Consider the following 17,163-nt stretch of genomic DNA (forward strand, 5'->3'; position numbering starts at 1 on the left):
GGTGTTATTGTAACAGTTGTAGTTGGTGTTTCTGTTGAAGTAGGTGTTGATGTTCCAGTAGTGGATGTGGTTGTGAATGTCTCTGTTGATGTAGATGGTGTTTCTGTTGAAGTAGGTATCAATGTTCCAGTAGTTGGTGTAGTAGTAGATGTGATTGTGGATGTCTCTGTTGATGTAGATGTTGTTGTTGTAACCATAGTTGTAGGTGTTGATGTTACAGTAGTTGTTGAGGTAGTGGATGTCGGTGTACTTGGGGATGGTGTTGAAGAAACGCATATCTCTATACAACAATCTACACGTATTTCATAATTATAACAAAGTGGTGGCAAGCCATCTGCATTTTCTTCATTTGAACATGACAGTCCAAATGATGTATTGCAATACACAGTTTGTCCCAAACTTTCCAGGGACTTTAGGGGATAATTTACTGCCCTACATTCAATCTCTCTGGGGTTCTGACAGGTAATCTTTCCTGATTTCCACAATGCATCGATGGATTCAATTTCCAATCCTTCTGGCTCTGTACTGGGTGTGTTGCCATCAACCCAATCTGACCATTTGCAACTACTAACACTTTCACTACAGATGGGAGGTGTTGTTGTACCAGTAGTTGTACTAGTTGTAGATGGTGTTTCTGTTGATGTAGGCGGTGTTTCTGTTGAAGTAGGTGTTGATGTTCCAGTAGTGGATGTGGTTGTGGATGTCTCTGTTGATGTTGACCAGATGATGGTTGTTGTTGTACCAGTAGTTGTACTAGTTGTAGGTGGTGTTTCTGTTGATGTAGGTGGTGGTTCTGTTGACGTAGGAGTCGATGTTCCAGTAATTGGTGTAGTAGTAAATGTGATTGTGGATGGTGATTCTGTTGATGTAAGTGTTATTGTAACAGTTGTAGGTGGTGTTTCTGTTGAAGTAGGTGTTGATGTTCCAGTAGTGGATGTAGTTGTGGATGTCTCTGTTGATGTAGATGTTGACCAGATGATGGGTGTTGTTGTACCCGTAGTTGTACTAGTTGTAGATGGTGTTTCTGTTGATGTAGGTGGTGGTTCTGTTGACGTAGGAGTCGATGTTCCAGTAATTGGTGTAGTAGTAAATGTGATTGTGGATGGTGATTCTGTTGATGTAGGTGTTATTGTAACAGTTGTAGTTGGTGTTTCTGTTGAAGTAGGTGTTGATGTTCCAGTAGTGGATGTGGTTGTGAATGTCTCTGTTGATGTAGATGGTGTTTCTGTTGAAGTAGGTATCGATGTTCCAGTAGTTGGTGTAGTAGTAGATGTGATTGTGGATGTCTCTGTTGATGTAGATGTTGTTGTTGTAACCATAGTTGTAGGTGTTGATGTTACAGTAGTTGTTGAGGTAGTGGATGTCGGTGTACTTGGGGATGGTGTTGAAGAAACGCATATCTCTATACAACAATCTACACGTATTTCATAATTATAACAAAGTGGTGGCAAGCCATCTGCATTTTCTTCATTTGAACATGACAGTCCAAATGATGTATTGCAATAAACAGTTTGTCCCAAACTTTCCAGGGACTTTAGGGGATAATTTACTGCCCTACATTCAATCTCTCTGGGGTTCTGACAGGTAATCTTTCCTGAATTCCACAATGCATCGATGGATTCAATTTCGAATCCTTCTGGCTCTGTACTGGGTGTGTTTCCATCAACCCAATCTGACCATTTGCAACTACTAACACTTTCACTACAGATGGGAGGTGTTGTTGTACCAGTAGTTGTACTAGTTGTAGATGGTGTTTCTGTTGATGTAGGCGGTGTTTCTGTTGAAGTAGGTGTTGATGTTCCAGTAGTGGATGTGGTTGTGAATGTCTCTGTTGATGTAGATGGTGTTTCTGTTGAAGTAGGTATCGATGTTCCAGTAGTTGGTGTAGTAGTAGATGTGATTGTGGATGTCTCTGTTGATGTAAATGTTGTTGTTGTAACCATAGTTGTAGGTGTTGATGTTACAGTAGTTGTTGAGGTAGTGGATGTCGGTGTACTTGGGGATGGTGTTGAAGAAACGCATATATCTATACAACAATCTACACGTATTTCATAATTATAACAAAGTGGTGGCAAGCCATCTGCATTTTCTTCATTTGAACATGACAGTCCAAATGATGTATTGCAATACACAGTTTGTCCCAAACTTTCCAGGGACTTTAGGGGATAATTTACTGCCCTACATTCAATCTCTCTGGGGTTCTGACAGGTAATCTTTCCTGATTTCCACAATGGATCGATGGATTCAATTTCGAATCCTTCTGGCTCTGTACTGGGTGTGTTGCCATCAACCCAATCTGACCATTTGCAACTACTAACACTTTCACTACAGATGGGAGGTGTTGTTGTACCAGTAGTTGTACTAGTTGTAGATGGTGTTTCTGTTGATGTATGTGTCGATGTTCCAGTGCTTGTGATAGTAGTGGTTGTGATTGTGGAAGTCTCTGTTGATGTAGGTGATGAAATGACTGTAGTTGAAGGTGTTGATGTGGTAGTTGTAGTTTTAGTAGTTTCAGGGCTAGTTGTGAAAGTGAAAGGTGTTGTTGTGTCTATGCATTCTTCAAAAATTCGTATTATTTTCCCGTTTGAATGACACCGAGCAGTGAAACATGCACCATTCCCATCTGTGGTTTTGTAAACAACCGATCCAGGTGGAAACACCTTCCCATCATAGAAGCAGTCTTCACATTCGTCCTCTGGTACACACTTCATGGTCTCCTCCCTGAGATATGGCCTCTCTGAAGGGCACTTCAGAAAACAACCTAATAGAATAAATAAAATTGTCAGGGCAGAAAGTCGACCATGGGTATTATAAAATGTTTCTTCTTTTTTTGGGTACCTAAAATACATAGTAGGTAACATACTTTTTTTCTCTGGGACACACTATACTGCAGATTTTCAAAATGTTAAAATTTTAAATTCTTACCCTCAAGGGGAGGAATTTGATCAGAGCAAGTTCCTGAGCGGTTTTTGCAGGTTTTCATGCAGGTCGATCCACAGGTTCCGTAGTGCCACTCACATTCAATGGGAGGGTTGTTGTAGTACTCACAGAATACAGCTGCAAGAACAATCACTTGAGTCAGGAAAATGTCTTTATTTGAGAGTTATTTAAATTGGTCTTGTAAATGTTTGTTTTTTTAATCTTTTTTTATTAACTTTAAATTTTATCGTTTCCTTGTTCCAGACAAAAATAAATAAATCTTTAAATCCATCAAAAAATATTACATTTTAAAAACTATGATCGAATGTTATATTTATCAATATGTATTATGTGAAATCAGTTGTAGCATCATTTATGACCAACAATTTTGCTCTTTTGTTCTTGGTTACCAAGGAGAAAAATGTGTCACTGAAGAACATGTCTGATATGGAATACTGTATTGGACATGTGTGAAGAAAAGGAAAAATCAGGGAAAAATAAATTACATTTCTATTGTGTCTAATTTCCAATAAAGTTATATATTTGAAAAATTATGTCAAAAAAAGTTAATTATTACTTAATTGTGTGTATTTAAATACAATGCTAGCTATGAAATTTGCCTTAGCAAGACTATGGGATCATTTTCTAGAAGTGCCAGTAATTGAAGAAAAAATTTAAATTTATAGTAGATGGCATGACATGTGTTTGTAATCACTCAGTGGAGTACAGTAAATGCATTCCTCTTCAAGTACATTGGTTGCAGTCTATGTTTATAGGCAAAATAAATAATTTACACTATACTTGAACTTACGGCAAAAGTGTGGCTTCCTCCATGCCACACAAACTCCTTTTTTACGGCATTCAGCAGCATAAGCTGCCACTGCGGTACAGAGACAATCACAGTCACCTCCGCTGTCACATGCACAGGCGTCCCTTACACACGCTTCATAGTATGGGCCAGAGTCCACCTGCAGACAGGAAAATCAGACACACAGCTACACTAGACTGAACCTAACTTGAACAAGGCTTGATTTTGTCCGCAAGTTGTTAATTGTTACTTACAGGTGCATGGCAGTCTTGAAAGTCAGGGCCCAAAATTATTCCGCATTTTTTTTCAGCCCAGGAACGCCGGTTTGGATGTGCGTCACAAGGATGCTTCACGTTTGTCACATCTGGGCAGCTGGCATCCACCTTCCAGCTATTCCCAAATTCCTCTGGATCCGTCACCACTTCTCCATTGAGCTTCATAAAGTCATTATTCGCATTGCCATCAAAGTTTCCACACAGTCCACACACCTTGCCCTGCCATAGAGAACATGTGGATGTTTAGGTGAGTAAGTGAACAAAGGGTAGAAGGTTCTTGTGTACGAGTGTACCTTTAAGGAATGCATACCTTTAATTTGGGATGGAGTTGGATCATCACACTCGTTTTAGTGTCCCAGATCAAATTCAAAAGATCTTCGACTTCTATGACCATATATAGGACCACAGAATGGATTTTATATCTGTAATCTGTGCCATTGCTTTCAACAACTTTCACTCCATCCTCCTCAGATAAAATCATCTCGTATCTCTGTGGGATTTGAATAGTTAGTGACACAATATCTATTGCATTTTAGGATGCTTTACTAATAAACCTGTGCTCACTCTGAGCTATGAAATAACCTCACCCCAAAGAACAGATGGATGGTCTTGGAGCAAATAGTGTTGGCGGTGGAGCAGGGGATGTTCTCTGTGACCAGCCGGAAGGAGGGATAGACGTTTGTACCGCAATAATCCTAGAGGGGTTACACACATAATAAAATATGTTCCAGATTATAATGCCCCATATAATTAACCCTCATATGCATTTCATCTGTCTAATTTATATAAAAAGTTATGTTTTCCAATTTCCATCAGGGCTTGGTTGAAAATATTGATTTCGCGATTTTAATCAATTCTCATTTTGATGTACAATTTCCATTCTTATTTCACAAGGATCGATCCAAATTACTTTTGATATGAGACAAAGTCTTAGTTTTCAAAATCTGTTGCTTTTAATACGAAATTAAAACAATACATTTAAAACTTTAAAAACTTTTTTTTTAAAACTTGAATGTGCTTTGATAGAATTAACATCAGCGATTACATAAAAACATTAAAAATTTCGGAAAATTGTGCTGTATGTTTCAACATACCTTATATGTTGAAACATACAGTACAATTTTCCAAAATGTTTAATGTTTTTATGTAATCGCTCAGTCAGTGTTTTAACCTCGGAAAGACGTCAATACAACAGAGGGTGTAAAGTAAACAATGTCACGTAACGTAATGTAACATTTACCTCGGAAAAGCCATTTACTGACCATAACTCAATAGTTAGCTAGAAAAATGAACAGTAAGAGCATTTTGCTAAATATATGCAGGATATTTACATATCAATTTTCTTAACCTATTCTTTAATATTTGAATAAATCCATAATGAAAACATAAAAACAATAAACGTAGAATTGGAGTATAACGAATTATATAAAAAATATTAATACTTTGTTATTGTTAAAAATGCCTTATGTACAATTTAAATGTTTGTATACAAACCACTTTAATATTACAGTAATATACTGCATGGGTTCCTTTGAGCCTTTTTTTCATATGATTCTTTCATATTATTCTTAGTGCTTTTGCAGATATAATAGTAACTGGTATTTGTTAGATATCTGTAAATAGATTTTTTTTTCATTGGCAGAGTCAAACATACATGGGCTAAGGTGTGTTTACAGTCTCCGTGGAAGGCATATTTCTTGCCATCAAAAGTCTTGAAATGACCTTCACCGTAGATGGTACAGGTGCTGTAGCATGCCTTTTCTGTACAACTCCACATCCCGTTTGTGCATGTGCTGAAATATAGAGAACAATTCACAAATAAATACTGATCCAATGATAGCTTTATTGCAGTTATAGAAAATTATTTTAGTTTTAGGTAACAGTAAACAGTAGATTTGTGTCCAAACATTTGACAGGTACTGTAGATGTAAAATGATAAAACAGGGATGGCATGATAACATGGGTTATAAGAGTTGTGATTGGCTCACCAGGTGTTACAGTCCTGCTGAACTTGGCTCCCAGGAGAATAGGAGACTCCATTGTGGGTACAATTACATTTTTCCCTCTCCACACACCCACCATTGCCATCAGCTAGAAGGCCGTCTGGACACATACACCCTGATACACACCCTGTGCTCACCTATTGACAAGACAAAATTGTTAAACCAACTTTTCCCTGCAAACTTCTAACGTATTACAAGATTTTCCATTTCATATTATCTATAGATGCCATTTAGAACTGTTGTGAGAATGCCTGCATTTGAATTTTTCCAGTCAAAACTGCTGTGACTTTTCATTTCATTCATCCTCTTTTTCATGTATTCCATTCATCCACCCATCCGTCCCAACTCACGCAGTTATTTGGGTCTTGTTTCTCACATGTCCTCTGACACTCTATCCCTTTTTCTCCAGGATATGAGCATTTGAAGAATGTCATCGGAGCCACACAGTCTAAAAACACAACAAGCACATATATAGATGCAGAAAATTAGCCCACATCATACGAGTGATGCCTCAAGTTTGAATTTAGAAGTGATTGATTTTATTTGATTGATTTTTTTTTACCCTTTTTTTTTTAAATACGATACATCTTTGCACCGTATATAAAAAACAAAACAAAAACAAAGTCAGGATAACACAATAAAGCCCTAAGGGAGGCGGCAGAACAAGTGGCAACAAATCAAGCATCAATCATCACATCCATATATATATTAACTATAACCATCAAGACAAAACCATAAAATATTATCATACTAAGTTTGACATCTGAGCCATTTTTTTGTGCCAGCTTAAAACCTACTAAACTTCTAGTCATCTTTAGATTTCCTGGCAACCTGTTCCACAAACTTATTGCTACATACAAAAATGACTCTTTACCTAAATGACTCTTAACTCTAGGAGGTACAAAATCCGTAGAGCTGCCCCTGGTGGAGTAACAGTGAACATCTCTAACTCTATTAAAATAATGATTCAAATATTTGGGGACATTCCCATGCACAGTCCTATGTACCATGCACAGGTGAATCTGCGAGACTGTCTTTTACATTTAACCACCTTATAGACTCAAAATGAGAAATATCAAGATGAGATCTCACAGGGAGGTTCAAAATAAGCCTTATAACCCTATTTTGAGCAGTCTGAAGCCTATGTTTCAGGTGCTTTAAAACTCCATTGTACCAAGAGCAACACGCGTAATCAAAATAAGGCTGAATTAGAGCACTTGCCAGAGTTAACATTGCTTTTTTGTCCAAAAACTTTGAGATTCTGGACAAGAAACGTACTCTTTGATTTACCTTGGTAAGCACCTTTTGCGCTTGGCCCACTCCAGACAAGTGGCAGTCCAGCACACAACCCAGGTAACTAACTGAGTCCTTTACATTAATCTCACTATCTCCAACTAAAACCTTAAAACCAGGGGATCTTCTCAATTTTATTTTTGACCCAAACAATATGGCTTCCGTTTTTCCTAAGTGAAGTGATAGCTTATTGTCTGACATCCACCCGCTGACTTTTGATAGTTCTGCACTGAGAGTTCTTTCAACTATGCTCTTATCTTTATGTGAAACCAATAATGCAGAATCATCTGCATATAAAAAAAAGATCACATGAACATACAGACTTAAGGTCATTTATATATAGAAGAAATAAAAGTGGGCCCAAGACACTCCCTTGAGGAACCCCACATTCTATATATTGTGGTTGAGACATTGTTCCTCCAATATCCACCACCTGCTTCCTATCCTTCAGATAAGAACTCACCCATCTGACTGCTAAGTCATTAAAACCAATGGCTTTTAATTTGCGTACCAAAATATCATGGTCAACGGTATCAAAGGCCCTCTGTAGGTCTAACATGACCATACCACAAAAATTCCCTTTATCTACCTCCCTCCTAATGTGGTCCGTTAAATACAATAAACAGGTGTCAGTGGAATGTGATTTGCGAAAGCCAGACTGTAACTCATAGAGTAGATTGTGTGATGCTAAGTATTTGTCAATCTGTTCATAAATAATTTTTTCAATTATCTTTGACAGACTACACAGAATAGAAACAGGTCTATAGTTTCCATGGTCTAATTTACTCCCTTTCTTGTAAAGTGGAATGACTCTGGCAAGCTTGAAATCATTAGGAAAATATCCTTGCTCAATAGACATGTTTATGATATGGGTGATACATGGGGTTATAACCTTAGCAGCATCTCTTAAGAATCTAGATGGAATATTGTCAAGGCCAGTAGCTTTTAAACTATTTAGGTTTTTAAGCTTCTCAAGTACAACTGCCTCTGACACCTTTTCAAAAGAGAAGCCGTCTGCTTTGACCTCTTGCTGAGAGTAAAAGTCAAAGATGTGACATTCACCGTACTGCCCAGACTGGACAGGTAGTTTTTCTACCAGTTTACTAGCAACTGATGAGAAATAGTTGTTAAAACTATCTGCCACTGTCACCTTTTCTGCTGTGACATTGTTCCCCAAATCAAGAGTTATGTTCCTAGTTTTTGTTTTCAACCTGTTACTATAGCCAAGCTGCTTGAGGGACTTCCATAACTTACTTGAATCATTTCTATATTGTACAATTTTCTCATTAAAATAGGCCTTTTTGCCATTGACCACTAATCTACTCACTTCATTTCTCACCTTTTTGTACTCTGCCCAATTCTGATCATCCTTGTTTTTCTTGAATATATCATACTTCTTGTTTCTCATCCTAATTGACTCGAGAATTTCATCATTTATCCAGGGTTCTGTCCTCTGTTTAACTCTTATTACTTTAAAAGGGGCTACTTTGTCTACAACTTCTAAAAACATACATTTAAAAGAGCACCATGCTTTATCAACTTCCTTAAATTGCAACACAGCAGACCAGTTTATAAAATTCAGGCAATCATCAAGTGCTTCTTTACTATACCTTTTCATCGACCTGATTCTTATAGAGCTATGACAATTGAGCACTGCTTTCTTGATCTTTCGAGTACAGAAAACAATAGAATGATCACTCAGTCCATAATTAATTACCCCACTTTCTGTTATCCTAGCCTTTTCTGACACTAAAACAAGGTCAATAATAGTTTGAGTGGAAGAACAGACAAGTGTTGGTTCTTTGATCAGCTGATGTAAACTAAATGAGCGACAAAAGTTCATTAAAGCCTTATAGCCAGAACGGTCAGTTTTTCGAATATCAATATTAAAATCTCCTATCATGATAACTTCTGATTTGACAAAGTCCATACAATTTGAGCAAAGTTCAAACAAATTTGAGCAAAGAAGGTGGTATATTGTGGAAGAACTAGTTTTAGCTCACCTGCTTGACTGGAGCACTGCAATATGCCAAGGTCACAGGTGCTGTATTTGACAAAACAGTGCATAAATTACTAAAAATCCACTATCAAGAGTTTATAATGCAGGTTATTGTTATATGGGTGTATGCTTTTGGGACATGCTACATCTAAAATCATTTTAAACGGCATTTTGCAGCAATTATTATGCTTCTAATTTAAAAAAAATATTTTTAATTTGGCAGTACAGGGCTATTGAGTGAGGGTAAAAAAAAACTGTTTAAAAATGGTAAAGAAAAAAAGTTAATGGATACATTATGCATATGTTAAACTGCTATTTATACCATTTAGAACCATCTTTGTAGTACACTGCTGATGGCTCTATGGCTTGGTTCTCATAGTAACAAGGACACTGGTCAGCATGTACACAGCTGCCGGCTTCGTTGAGGTATGTTCCCACAGGACAGACACAGCCGTCTACAGGTGTGAAGGACCCTTGGCAGGTGTTATCATGTACACTGAGAGAACGGCAGGTGCTTCCACAGCTTTTCACGCTGTAGGAGTACTTCATGTTTTCTGGACACTTTGAAATCATGTCTATATAGCAAGAGACAAACAGAGGCTAATTTGAAACAGAGTACACATATAAATATTTGTTTGAATGTGTACTTTATAATGTTCTCACCACAGGGTTCTGAATCCATCCAGCCCTGGAGAATGACTCCTTTGGCAGCACATGCGTGGGCATAAGTGGACACGGCCGCACACATACACTTTTTAATATCTGCACACTTGCACGTGTCATAGACGCACCACTGCAAAGAAAAAACAGATTGAATGCATGCATTAAGGAGCACAATTGCACAGTACATTTCAAAAGAGAAGAGTGTTTTATGTACAAAGACTTACTTGGTAGTACATCTCAGGATCTATTTCTGAGTGACATGTGGAAAAGGTCCCATTTGGGTTTGTGAGACGGGAACACCAGTCTTTCGCAAGTTTCTCTACGAGAACAAAAACAGGAGATTTGCTTGTTTATTTTGTTTAGCGCGGCAGAATTGAAAATGTAGTGATTTTTTTCTACTATGTCAAGAAAACAATGAAATTATCACTGTAACATGAATATTGTGAGCGTGTTGTTCTTATTTAATGCAGTAAGCACCTGTGTCCATATTCAGGCTGCAGGGGTTGTCAAATGTGATTTCAAGATCTGGACAAGTGTGTTTCCAAAAGTTGACAAAGTTGGTTGGTGTGCCCTCTACCATGCCTGATCCAGTTTTAAAGTCGTCTGTTTGGACGTCGTTATAGTTTCCACAGAGACCTGAGAGCAACATGGTTAAAAGTAGTTCATTAGAAATCTATTTCCTACAAATAAAAAATGACTTTTTCAGAAAACAATACACATATTTAAAATCTGCAGTATATTTTTTCCAACTTACCACTCATTTTTCCTTTCTCTTCAGTGCTGGCTACAATATACAACTGCATGACTGGAGCCAACTGGATCTCTAGACGAAGACTCTTCATATCAGCAATAATGAAGGAGGAAGAGGGCTGGAAGATGCTCACAGGACCTGGGACAACAAAATTATTGAAAAAGGAAGTTATTTTTTATATGTAATGATGACAAAATAAAAAGTTCCCATATATTTGTAAAAACCCACCTATGGTAGCAGGAAGCACATTTGGACTGATTCCATTCACTGCAACAGTTCCAATGGAGGAGAAACTAATCTGTTTTATTGATAGAACATCAAGAAAGATATATTATTATTAAGACTGTATTATTATTGCTCATTGTAGTCAGTATTAGTATTATTATTAGCAAGAATTATTCAATTATTTATAATTATTTAAACCCAGTACTTACAGTGGTCCCTGAGATGACAAGGGTCACTGAATTTAGACATGTGTCTGTTCGGGCCGGATCACACACTGCCAGATTTCCCACGACAGCAATATCACTGTCATTAGAGTGCTGGAATAAAAAAAGGTCAGAACATCCACATTTTACATAATGATTCAATCTAAATTTTAATGCACCCGCTTTCCTGATTTTTAAATAAACCATGTGATTAAGAGTACAAGTGAAGACTTTCATTGATCTCGCCCTGACAGAAAATATCTGTGGGTCATCTGATATCCTGACAGACCTTAGTGAGGATGTAGTCACAGTTCCCGCTGAAGGTGAAGCTCTTTCCATCATAAGTGGTGACGTGAGACCCTCCCACAACAGAGCAGATTCCGGGACATTCCCGGTGTGTACAGGTCCAGTGTCCCGCGTCACACACACTGACACAGAACACAGCAGTGTTAGCATGGGGAAATGTATACCGGTAAATGTATATGAATTTGAATGTGACTTAAATATTTTAATAAAAATATTACCATTTTTTACAAGCTTGTTTGTAAGACTCTCCTGATTGATATACTGTGCCATCGTGATCACATGGGCACTGGTTCACAGGAACACATCCACTCTGACCAATGTCGTCTTCCACGGTGCCTTTACATAAAGAAAGCCAAACAATTGCGTAAATGTGTTTTCTAGGGCATCAGATATATATTTTTGAGAGCTGATGAGTTCATTTAGAGTCTGTACATGCTGACATTCATTGATTATACACTACAGTTCAACAGTCCGGGGTCAGTAAGAAAAATAAATGAATACTTTCATTCAGCAAGGATGTATTTAATAATTAAAAAATGACAGTAAAGATATTTATAATGTTACAAAATATTTCTATTTCAAAATAATGCTGCGCTTTTGAACATTATTCATCAAAGAATCCTGAAAAAAGTAGTTGTAACACTATTTCACAATATTACTGTATTTTTAATATAAAAATGCAGCCTTGGTGAGCATAAGAGACTTCTTTCAAAAAAATCTTCAGCTATAAACTGTTACCTATTTTAAATTGTTACCTTCAGGGCAGAAACAGCCGTCCACACAGTGTTCGTTACACATTAGACTTGCGTTTGGATCTTTGCAGGTGTTCTTGCATGGACTTCCACACTCCAGGTATTGCATGTTTAGAGGACATGTCTTTGCTGCTCCACAGAAGAACATATGAAACATTTTATAACATTTGTTATAAGAAACAGAGCATTTTTTTCTGTATTTACTTGCCCTACAATTGCCCTCCTGCTAAAAAGGTAACACATCAATGCAGAAAATATAATTATGTGGAAGTGTCTACTTCAAAAGCTTACTTTTTTATTAGTTTTTTGTGTTATTTTAGGCAGTTTTATATTATTAGATAATATTCCGGGTGTCTTCTTAAAAACCTTTATTTATTTGTGAGAAAATAAACGTGTTTCATTCTTGGGTGAACTGTTCTCTTAAGTTAGAGAACTTACATTTTTCTCTCCATCATAACTAATGTCATGTTCCAGAACTGATACTCACGGCAGAGCTGCTCTGTCCTCCATGTTCCTGGATTTCCTCCAGCATGTGTGCACTGTCGTGAAATCTCCGTGAGTGTGTTGCAGAGACAGTCGTGATTGCCGTAACATTGACACAGGTCGTTCACACAGGCTTCTTCAAATGAACCCATGTCCATCACATTGTAACAGTCGCTAAACCCTGGACTGCGGAGATACTGCTGGCAAACACTTGTCTAGGGGGGGAAAATATATCATTTAAGAGGATTGTCTCATTGCAACCAATGTTTCAATCAGTAAATGGTTGAATTTAATATGAAATTTCCCATTGTTTTATTTTAAAAGGGCACCCAAAATCTGAACAACAGAACAACATTGATTTTGTCTCATACCTGGTTGCACTGATCAGTGGGTTGAAGTGTAACTTCCTCACAGGTTTCCGCCGATATGGACACCTTCCATGTGGCCGAACCTGAGAAGGATTCAGATGAACATGTTACACTAAACCTATCTTTAAGTCAGTGGTTCTCAACCAGGAAGCCTCAACACACTTCCAATTAGGCTTCAAGATGACCCTTCTAAGCCTTTAGGAAGGTAAAGTTGGACCCAATCTTTTTACATTTGTTAAAAAAAAATGTAAAAAAAATTATTACCTCACTGTTTGCATGGGAGTTTTTAGAGATTCAGTATGTGTCTATTGGTCACTTAACTTGCTGTATTTAAATCTTTATATGAAAATCTAGGCATTGATGAATTCAAGACATCAGGTTTACCGTGAACAGTGATATCATCAGTCTTGATGCCATTGTAGTTTCCACAAAGTCCACAGGTCTGTTCTTGATACTTCTCAGGAAGTTCAATCTGGGGAACATCATATAACAACAACTCTAATATCAGAAGTCTGAGATCAAGCTTCAAGATAAAATGATGTGTACACAGAGATGTTGAATCATACCGTTAGAGAGTTGTCTTCCTCCCAGAAGACTGTCACTCCATGTTTGTTTGAGATCTTGACACTTGTTGAACTTCCCTCGATTTTAATTCCGTTATTATAGGTTGGAACAGACACCCTGTCAAAGCAATACAAAATTAAACAAAAGTCAACATTACTGAAAAAGTTTTTTCAAGCTAAAATTTCATAAACTTAAAATAAATTTAGTTGAAATACTGGTTAAGATAAATATTTTGTAAGAGAATATATATATTGAATTAGTTTTTTTTTTCTAACCCCACCTTTGATTATTTTATTCTTTAAAGCATAAATCTCACAAAATGTAGTTACATTTATGCTTAAAATAAGAAATGTATTTTTAGATATTCTTAATTATGTATTATTTATTTAAATAAATAAAAATACTGAAATACCAGATGAAAAATGCTCATATTAAGAAAATGTATGTGTGTGCTTTTGCTGTATAGTACTCAAATGAACTCACATTTCTTCTCCCATAGTGATGTCTCCATTAGTGATTTTGATGACTGTCCCCTCCAGCTTTATTGTGACTGTGCTAAAAGTGATTGAGTCATTCACAGTCTCTCTTTGCATTTGGATGTTAAAGTCAGAATTTGTGCTGTCACACATCACCGCCAGAACGTAGTTGCACGTGTCTGGCACTTGAAAGAAATGACCATCAAATGTCTTGAAGTGGAAATTTCCCCATGTGCTGCAGATCGTGGACTGATGATCAGGATTCATTTCAACTGAATCAAGAGAGAAAACGTATAAATATACATATTGTGATTTGTACTAAATACTTCTCTTGAATACACAATTGAAGGTGAAGTGCATAATTTCTATGCCATTAGTGGCACCAAACAAAATTTGGTTGTGCTAATATTGCTTATACGTACTAAGCAATGATTTGATTGCACCACCTACTTTTTGAGGGAATAAGCCAATGAATAACATATAGTTGTCTCTCAAAAAATCTTTTAGTCTCCTAAAGTGTAAAATGTTGTATAGGCCTACACTAATACTAACATTTTAAAGGGGTCATAACATGAGAAATCAAATTTGCCTTGATCTTTTGACATATAAGAGGTCTTTGTATCATTAAAACATCCTGCAAGTTTCATAGCTTAAAACATTCACCTCATTATAAACAGATAATTTATTTTAATCAAGCTCCAAAAACGACTCGTTTGGATATTGTGAGATCTGTGATGTCACACGGGCAAATACATTTGCATATGCCTGCCTCCAGAGCAAGACATTGACGAATAGTTATATAACATCGCACCTGCCCGCTGGCCTACCCTGTATGTGAGCATCGCGTTTTTAATGGCGTTCCGAATCACGCCGGAGGATTATATGTTTGTAAACGAGGCACCGTGTAATGAAGAGTTCGCAAAGAAACTTTTGTTGAAAGATGAAGCAGCTAAACTGTATTGGATCTGACTGCAGCATCACAAACCGGACCGTAAGTAAATGATTTCATAATGCTTTGTCTGTAAATGACGATTTAAAAGGATAATGTTTTTTGAACACTTACTCACGTGCAATAGCAAGTGGGTGTTTATACTGTTTCCTATGCAATGACATTAGCCAATCATAACAGTGGCCGTTTACTGACACGCCTTAAAAGAGCTGCCCCTTAAAAACTGAACATTTCTGACAGAGGGTCAAAATGAGGGTGGAGAATAATTGCTTTTCCACATGATGTAAAAAAAAAAAATGTGTTTTTTTTTTTTTTTTTTTTACATTATAAGGGAACCTCAAGGAATATATATATATTTTTTAAAAATCCATGTCATGACCACTTTAAATATTTTTGCATTTATATTAAAAAGAAAGAAAGAAAGAGTAACATCATACCGGTAGTGACCAGCACACTTGTCGTGGGGAATGCTAAAAACAGAAAAAGACAGACCTGTTGTCATTTTTTGTCACATACTTCAAAATGAAAAATTACATTCACAATATTCTACAATCACTCTAAATAAAAAAAAGCTTAGCTAAATTGTAATGATTTGGCTGTTTGAATTGCATGAATAATACTTCAATAAATCAATCGAAACTTGAACATGCTTTTTGTGTCATAAGTGTAATGTGTATATCCATTTAGACATACATAAAGCACTAGTTCTATTTGGCATCTGTTAATAAGTGTGTTACTTTATAGTTTCTTTATGAATCAATAATTAGTACATCTCATACAGTATAATGCCATATTCACCTGCTGTTGTTGTTGGCCACATAAAGTCCGGATCTGCCATTCCTCCATAATCGCTCATAAAGTCTTTAAACAAAGAAAGACAGATACAGTCATATTGTGTAGCTAATATTGTGAGCGTTTCTTATCAGTAACTGATCATTTTTTATTTTTCTAACCTGCTTGTACGGACTGCAGCCCCACCAGTAGAACGACCCATTTCAGCATCCACATCTGGGACATCCTCACGGTCCCTGTGGAGACATCCATCCTCAAGAGCTAAAGTGTGCTGTCTGTCCGCATTAGCTCTTATATACTAGCTCTTAGTTTACTTTGGGACCACCTATTCTGTGATCAGAAGGTGGATCCCAGGCTTATGCATTATTATGGCATGTTATCTTTCCATTGAATGAGAATAGCTGTGTTTGAGAATAAACATTGTTTATGCAAACCCTGGTGGCAAAAAAAAACACTTTCTGTCACTCACAATAGTGTTTATCTCTGTTATTATCTCAAATTAAACAAGGATGTGATGGTTGGTTTGATTGTATCTTGGGTGCTCAACACGCTGTAAAATTCACACCCTAAATGTCTACCTTGCATTTACATTTAAGGCATCTGCGAAACCCTTGTGCTTTGCATATGTTATAAAGTTATCTGCTGGAAAAAGTTTTTTTTTTAAGTTTTAAAAAGATAATCAAGCAATCAATTCTATAATTTTGCATGTTTATATATATATATATATATATTTGTTTTATTAAAATTAAGTGGCTTCAATCTCTTCATTTTCATTTTGACATTGCTTTAAAAATAACTATCATAATACAATAAATCGAATTTTGTTTGTCTTGTATGTGTTGCTTAATCTATAAAACTAACTTGTAAGATTTATATTATTAATAGCCTAGACGTCTTTCTGGATGATTAGTCATCAAATCCTCTGTAAACAGCAGGTGTTGTGATGATCGCAGGCATAATAGTGCAGCTTTAAGTGAAGGGCTTTAAGTCCCATTCACACCAATGATGATAACTAGGCCTATAACTATAAAGCTTCTAATTGGGATGTCCACACCACAACTATAACGATAATGATATTTCGTTGGAATCACTTTCGGAACTTTTTTTCAGCTAATGGACGATAAAAACCGACAATGACATTCAGTCCGAATCCACCTTTTTTAATGAGCTCATAGCATTTAAAGTGGCAGACAACAAAACTGCAGTGTGCGGATTTATTAAACAAATGTTAATATGCGTCGGGTGTTGACGCTAATGTTTCGCCACTGAATAAAAAATAAAAAATGCAATTGCGACTGACTTTTTTCTTTAGAATTGCGTGATATAAACTCACA

General features: G+C 36.6%; 1 protein-coding gene across 1 annotated transcript in view; it reads right to left on the bottom strand.

Annotated features, from left to right (window-relative positions):
* LOC130073691 (mucin-2-like) overlaps window positions 1–16,082 on the bottom strand; it is a 29,355-nt gene extending 13,273 nt beyond the window's left edge. The window contains exons 1-28 of the mRNA XM_056239250.1: window positions 15,991–16,082; window positions 15,836–15,898; window positions 15,475–15,507; window positions 14,096–14,360; window positions 13,615–13,729; window positions 13,433–13,520; window positions 13,052–13,131; window positions 12,685–12,895; window positions 12,201–12,326; window positions 11,664–11,781; window positions 11,429–11,567; window positions 11,146–11,253; window positions 10,940–11,009; window positions 10,715–10,849; window positions 10,438–10,596; window positions 10,185–10,279; window positions 9,961–10,090; window positions 9,620–9,872; window positions 9,302–9,342; window positions 6,356–6,453; window positions 5,991–6,142; window positions 5,657–5,795; window positions 4,590–4,697; window positions 4,313–4,492; window positions 3,982–4,221; window positions 3,731–3,887; window positions 2,926–3,057; window positions 116–2,761 (exon numbers count right to left, since the gene is read on the bottom strand). Of these exons, the coding sequence (XP_056095225.1) occupies window positions 116–2,761; window positions 2,926–3,057; window positions 3,731–3,887; window positions 3,982–4,221; window positions 4,313–4,492; window positions 4,590–4,697; window positions 5,657–5,795; window positions 5,991–6,142; window positions 6,356–6,453; window positions 9,302–9,342; window positions 9,620–9,872; window positions 9,961–10,090; window positions 10,185–10,279; window positions 10,438–10,596; window positions 10,715–10,849; window positions 10,940–11,009; window positions 11,146–11,253; window positions 11,429–11,567; window positions 11,664–11,781; window positions 12,201–12,326; window positions 12,685–12,895; window positions 13,052–13,131; window positions 13,433–13,520; window positions 13,615–13,729; window positions 14,096–14,360; window positions 15,475–15,507; window positions 15,836–15,898; window positions 15,991–16,081 (6,172 nt within the window). The 5' untranslated portion in view covers window position 16,082. The remainder of the gene's footprint in view (window positions 1–115; window positions 2,762–2,925; window positions 3,058–3,730; window positions 3,888–3,981; window positions 4,222–4,312; window positions 4,493–4,589; window positions 4,698–5,656; window positions 5,796–5,990; window positions 6,143–6,355; window positions 6,454–9,301; window positions 9,343–9,619; window positions 9,873–9,960; window positions 10,091–10,184; window positions 10,280–10,437; window positions 10,597–10,714; window positions 10,850–10,939; window positions 11,010–11,145; window positions 11,254–11,428; window positions 11,568–11,663; window positions 11,782–12,200; window positions 12,327–12,684; window positions 12,896–13,051; window positions 13,132–13,432; window positions 13,521–13,614; window positions 13,730–14,095; window positions 14,361–15,474; window positions 15,508–15,835; window positions 15,899–15,990) is intronic.
* Window positions 16,083–17,163: the final 1,081 nt, after the last annotated feature.

The sequence above is a fragment of the Rhinichthys klamathensis genome, unplaced genomic scaffold, assembly GCF_029890125.1.
Source record: "Rhinichthys klamathensis goyatoka isolate OS25496 unplaced genomic scaffold, OSU_Roscu_1.1 h1tg000557l_1, whole genome shotgun sequence".
Classification (NCBI taxonomy): domain Eukaryota; kingdom Metazoa; phylum Chordata; class Actinopteri; order Cypriniformes; family Leuciscidae; genus Rhinichthys; species Rhinichthys klamathensis.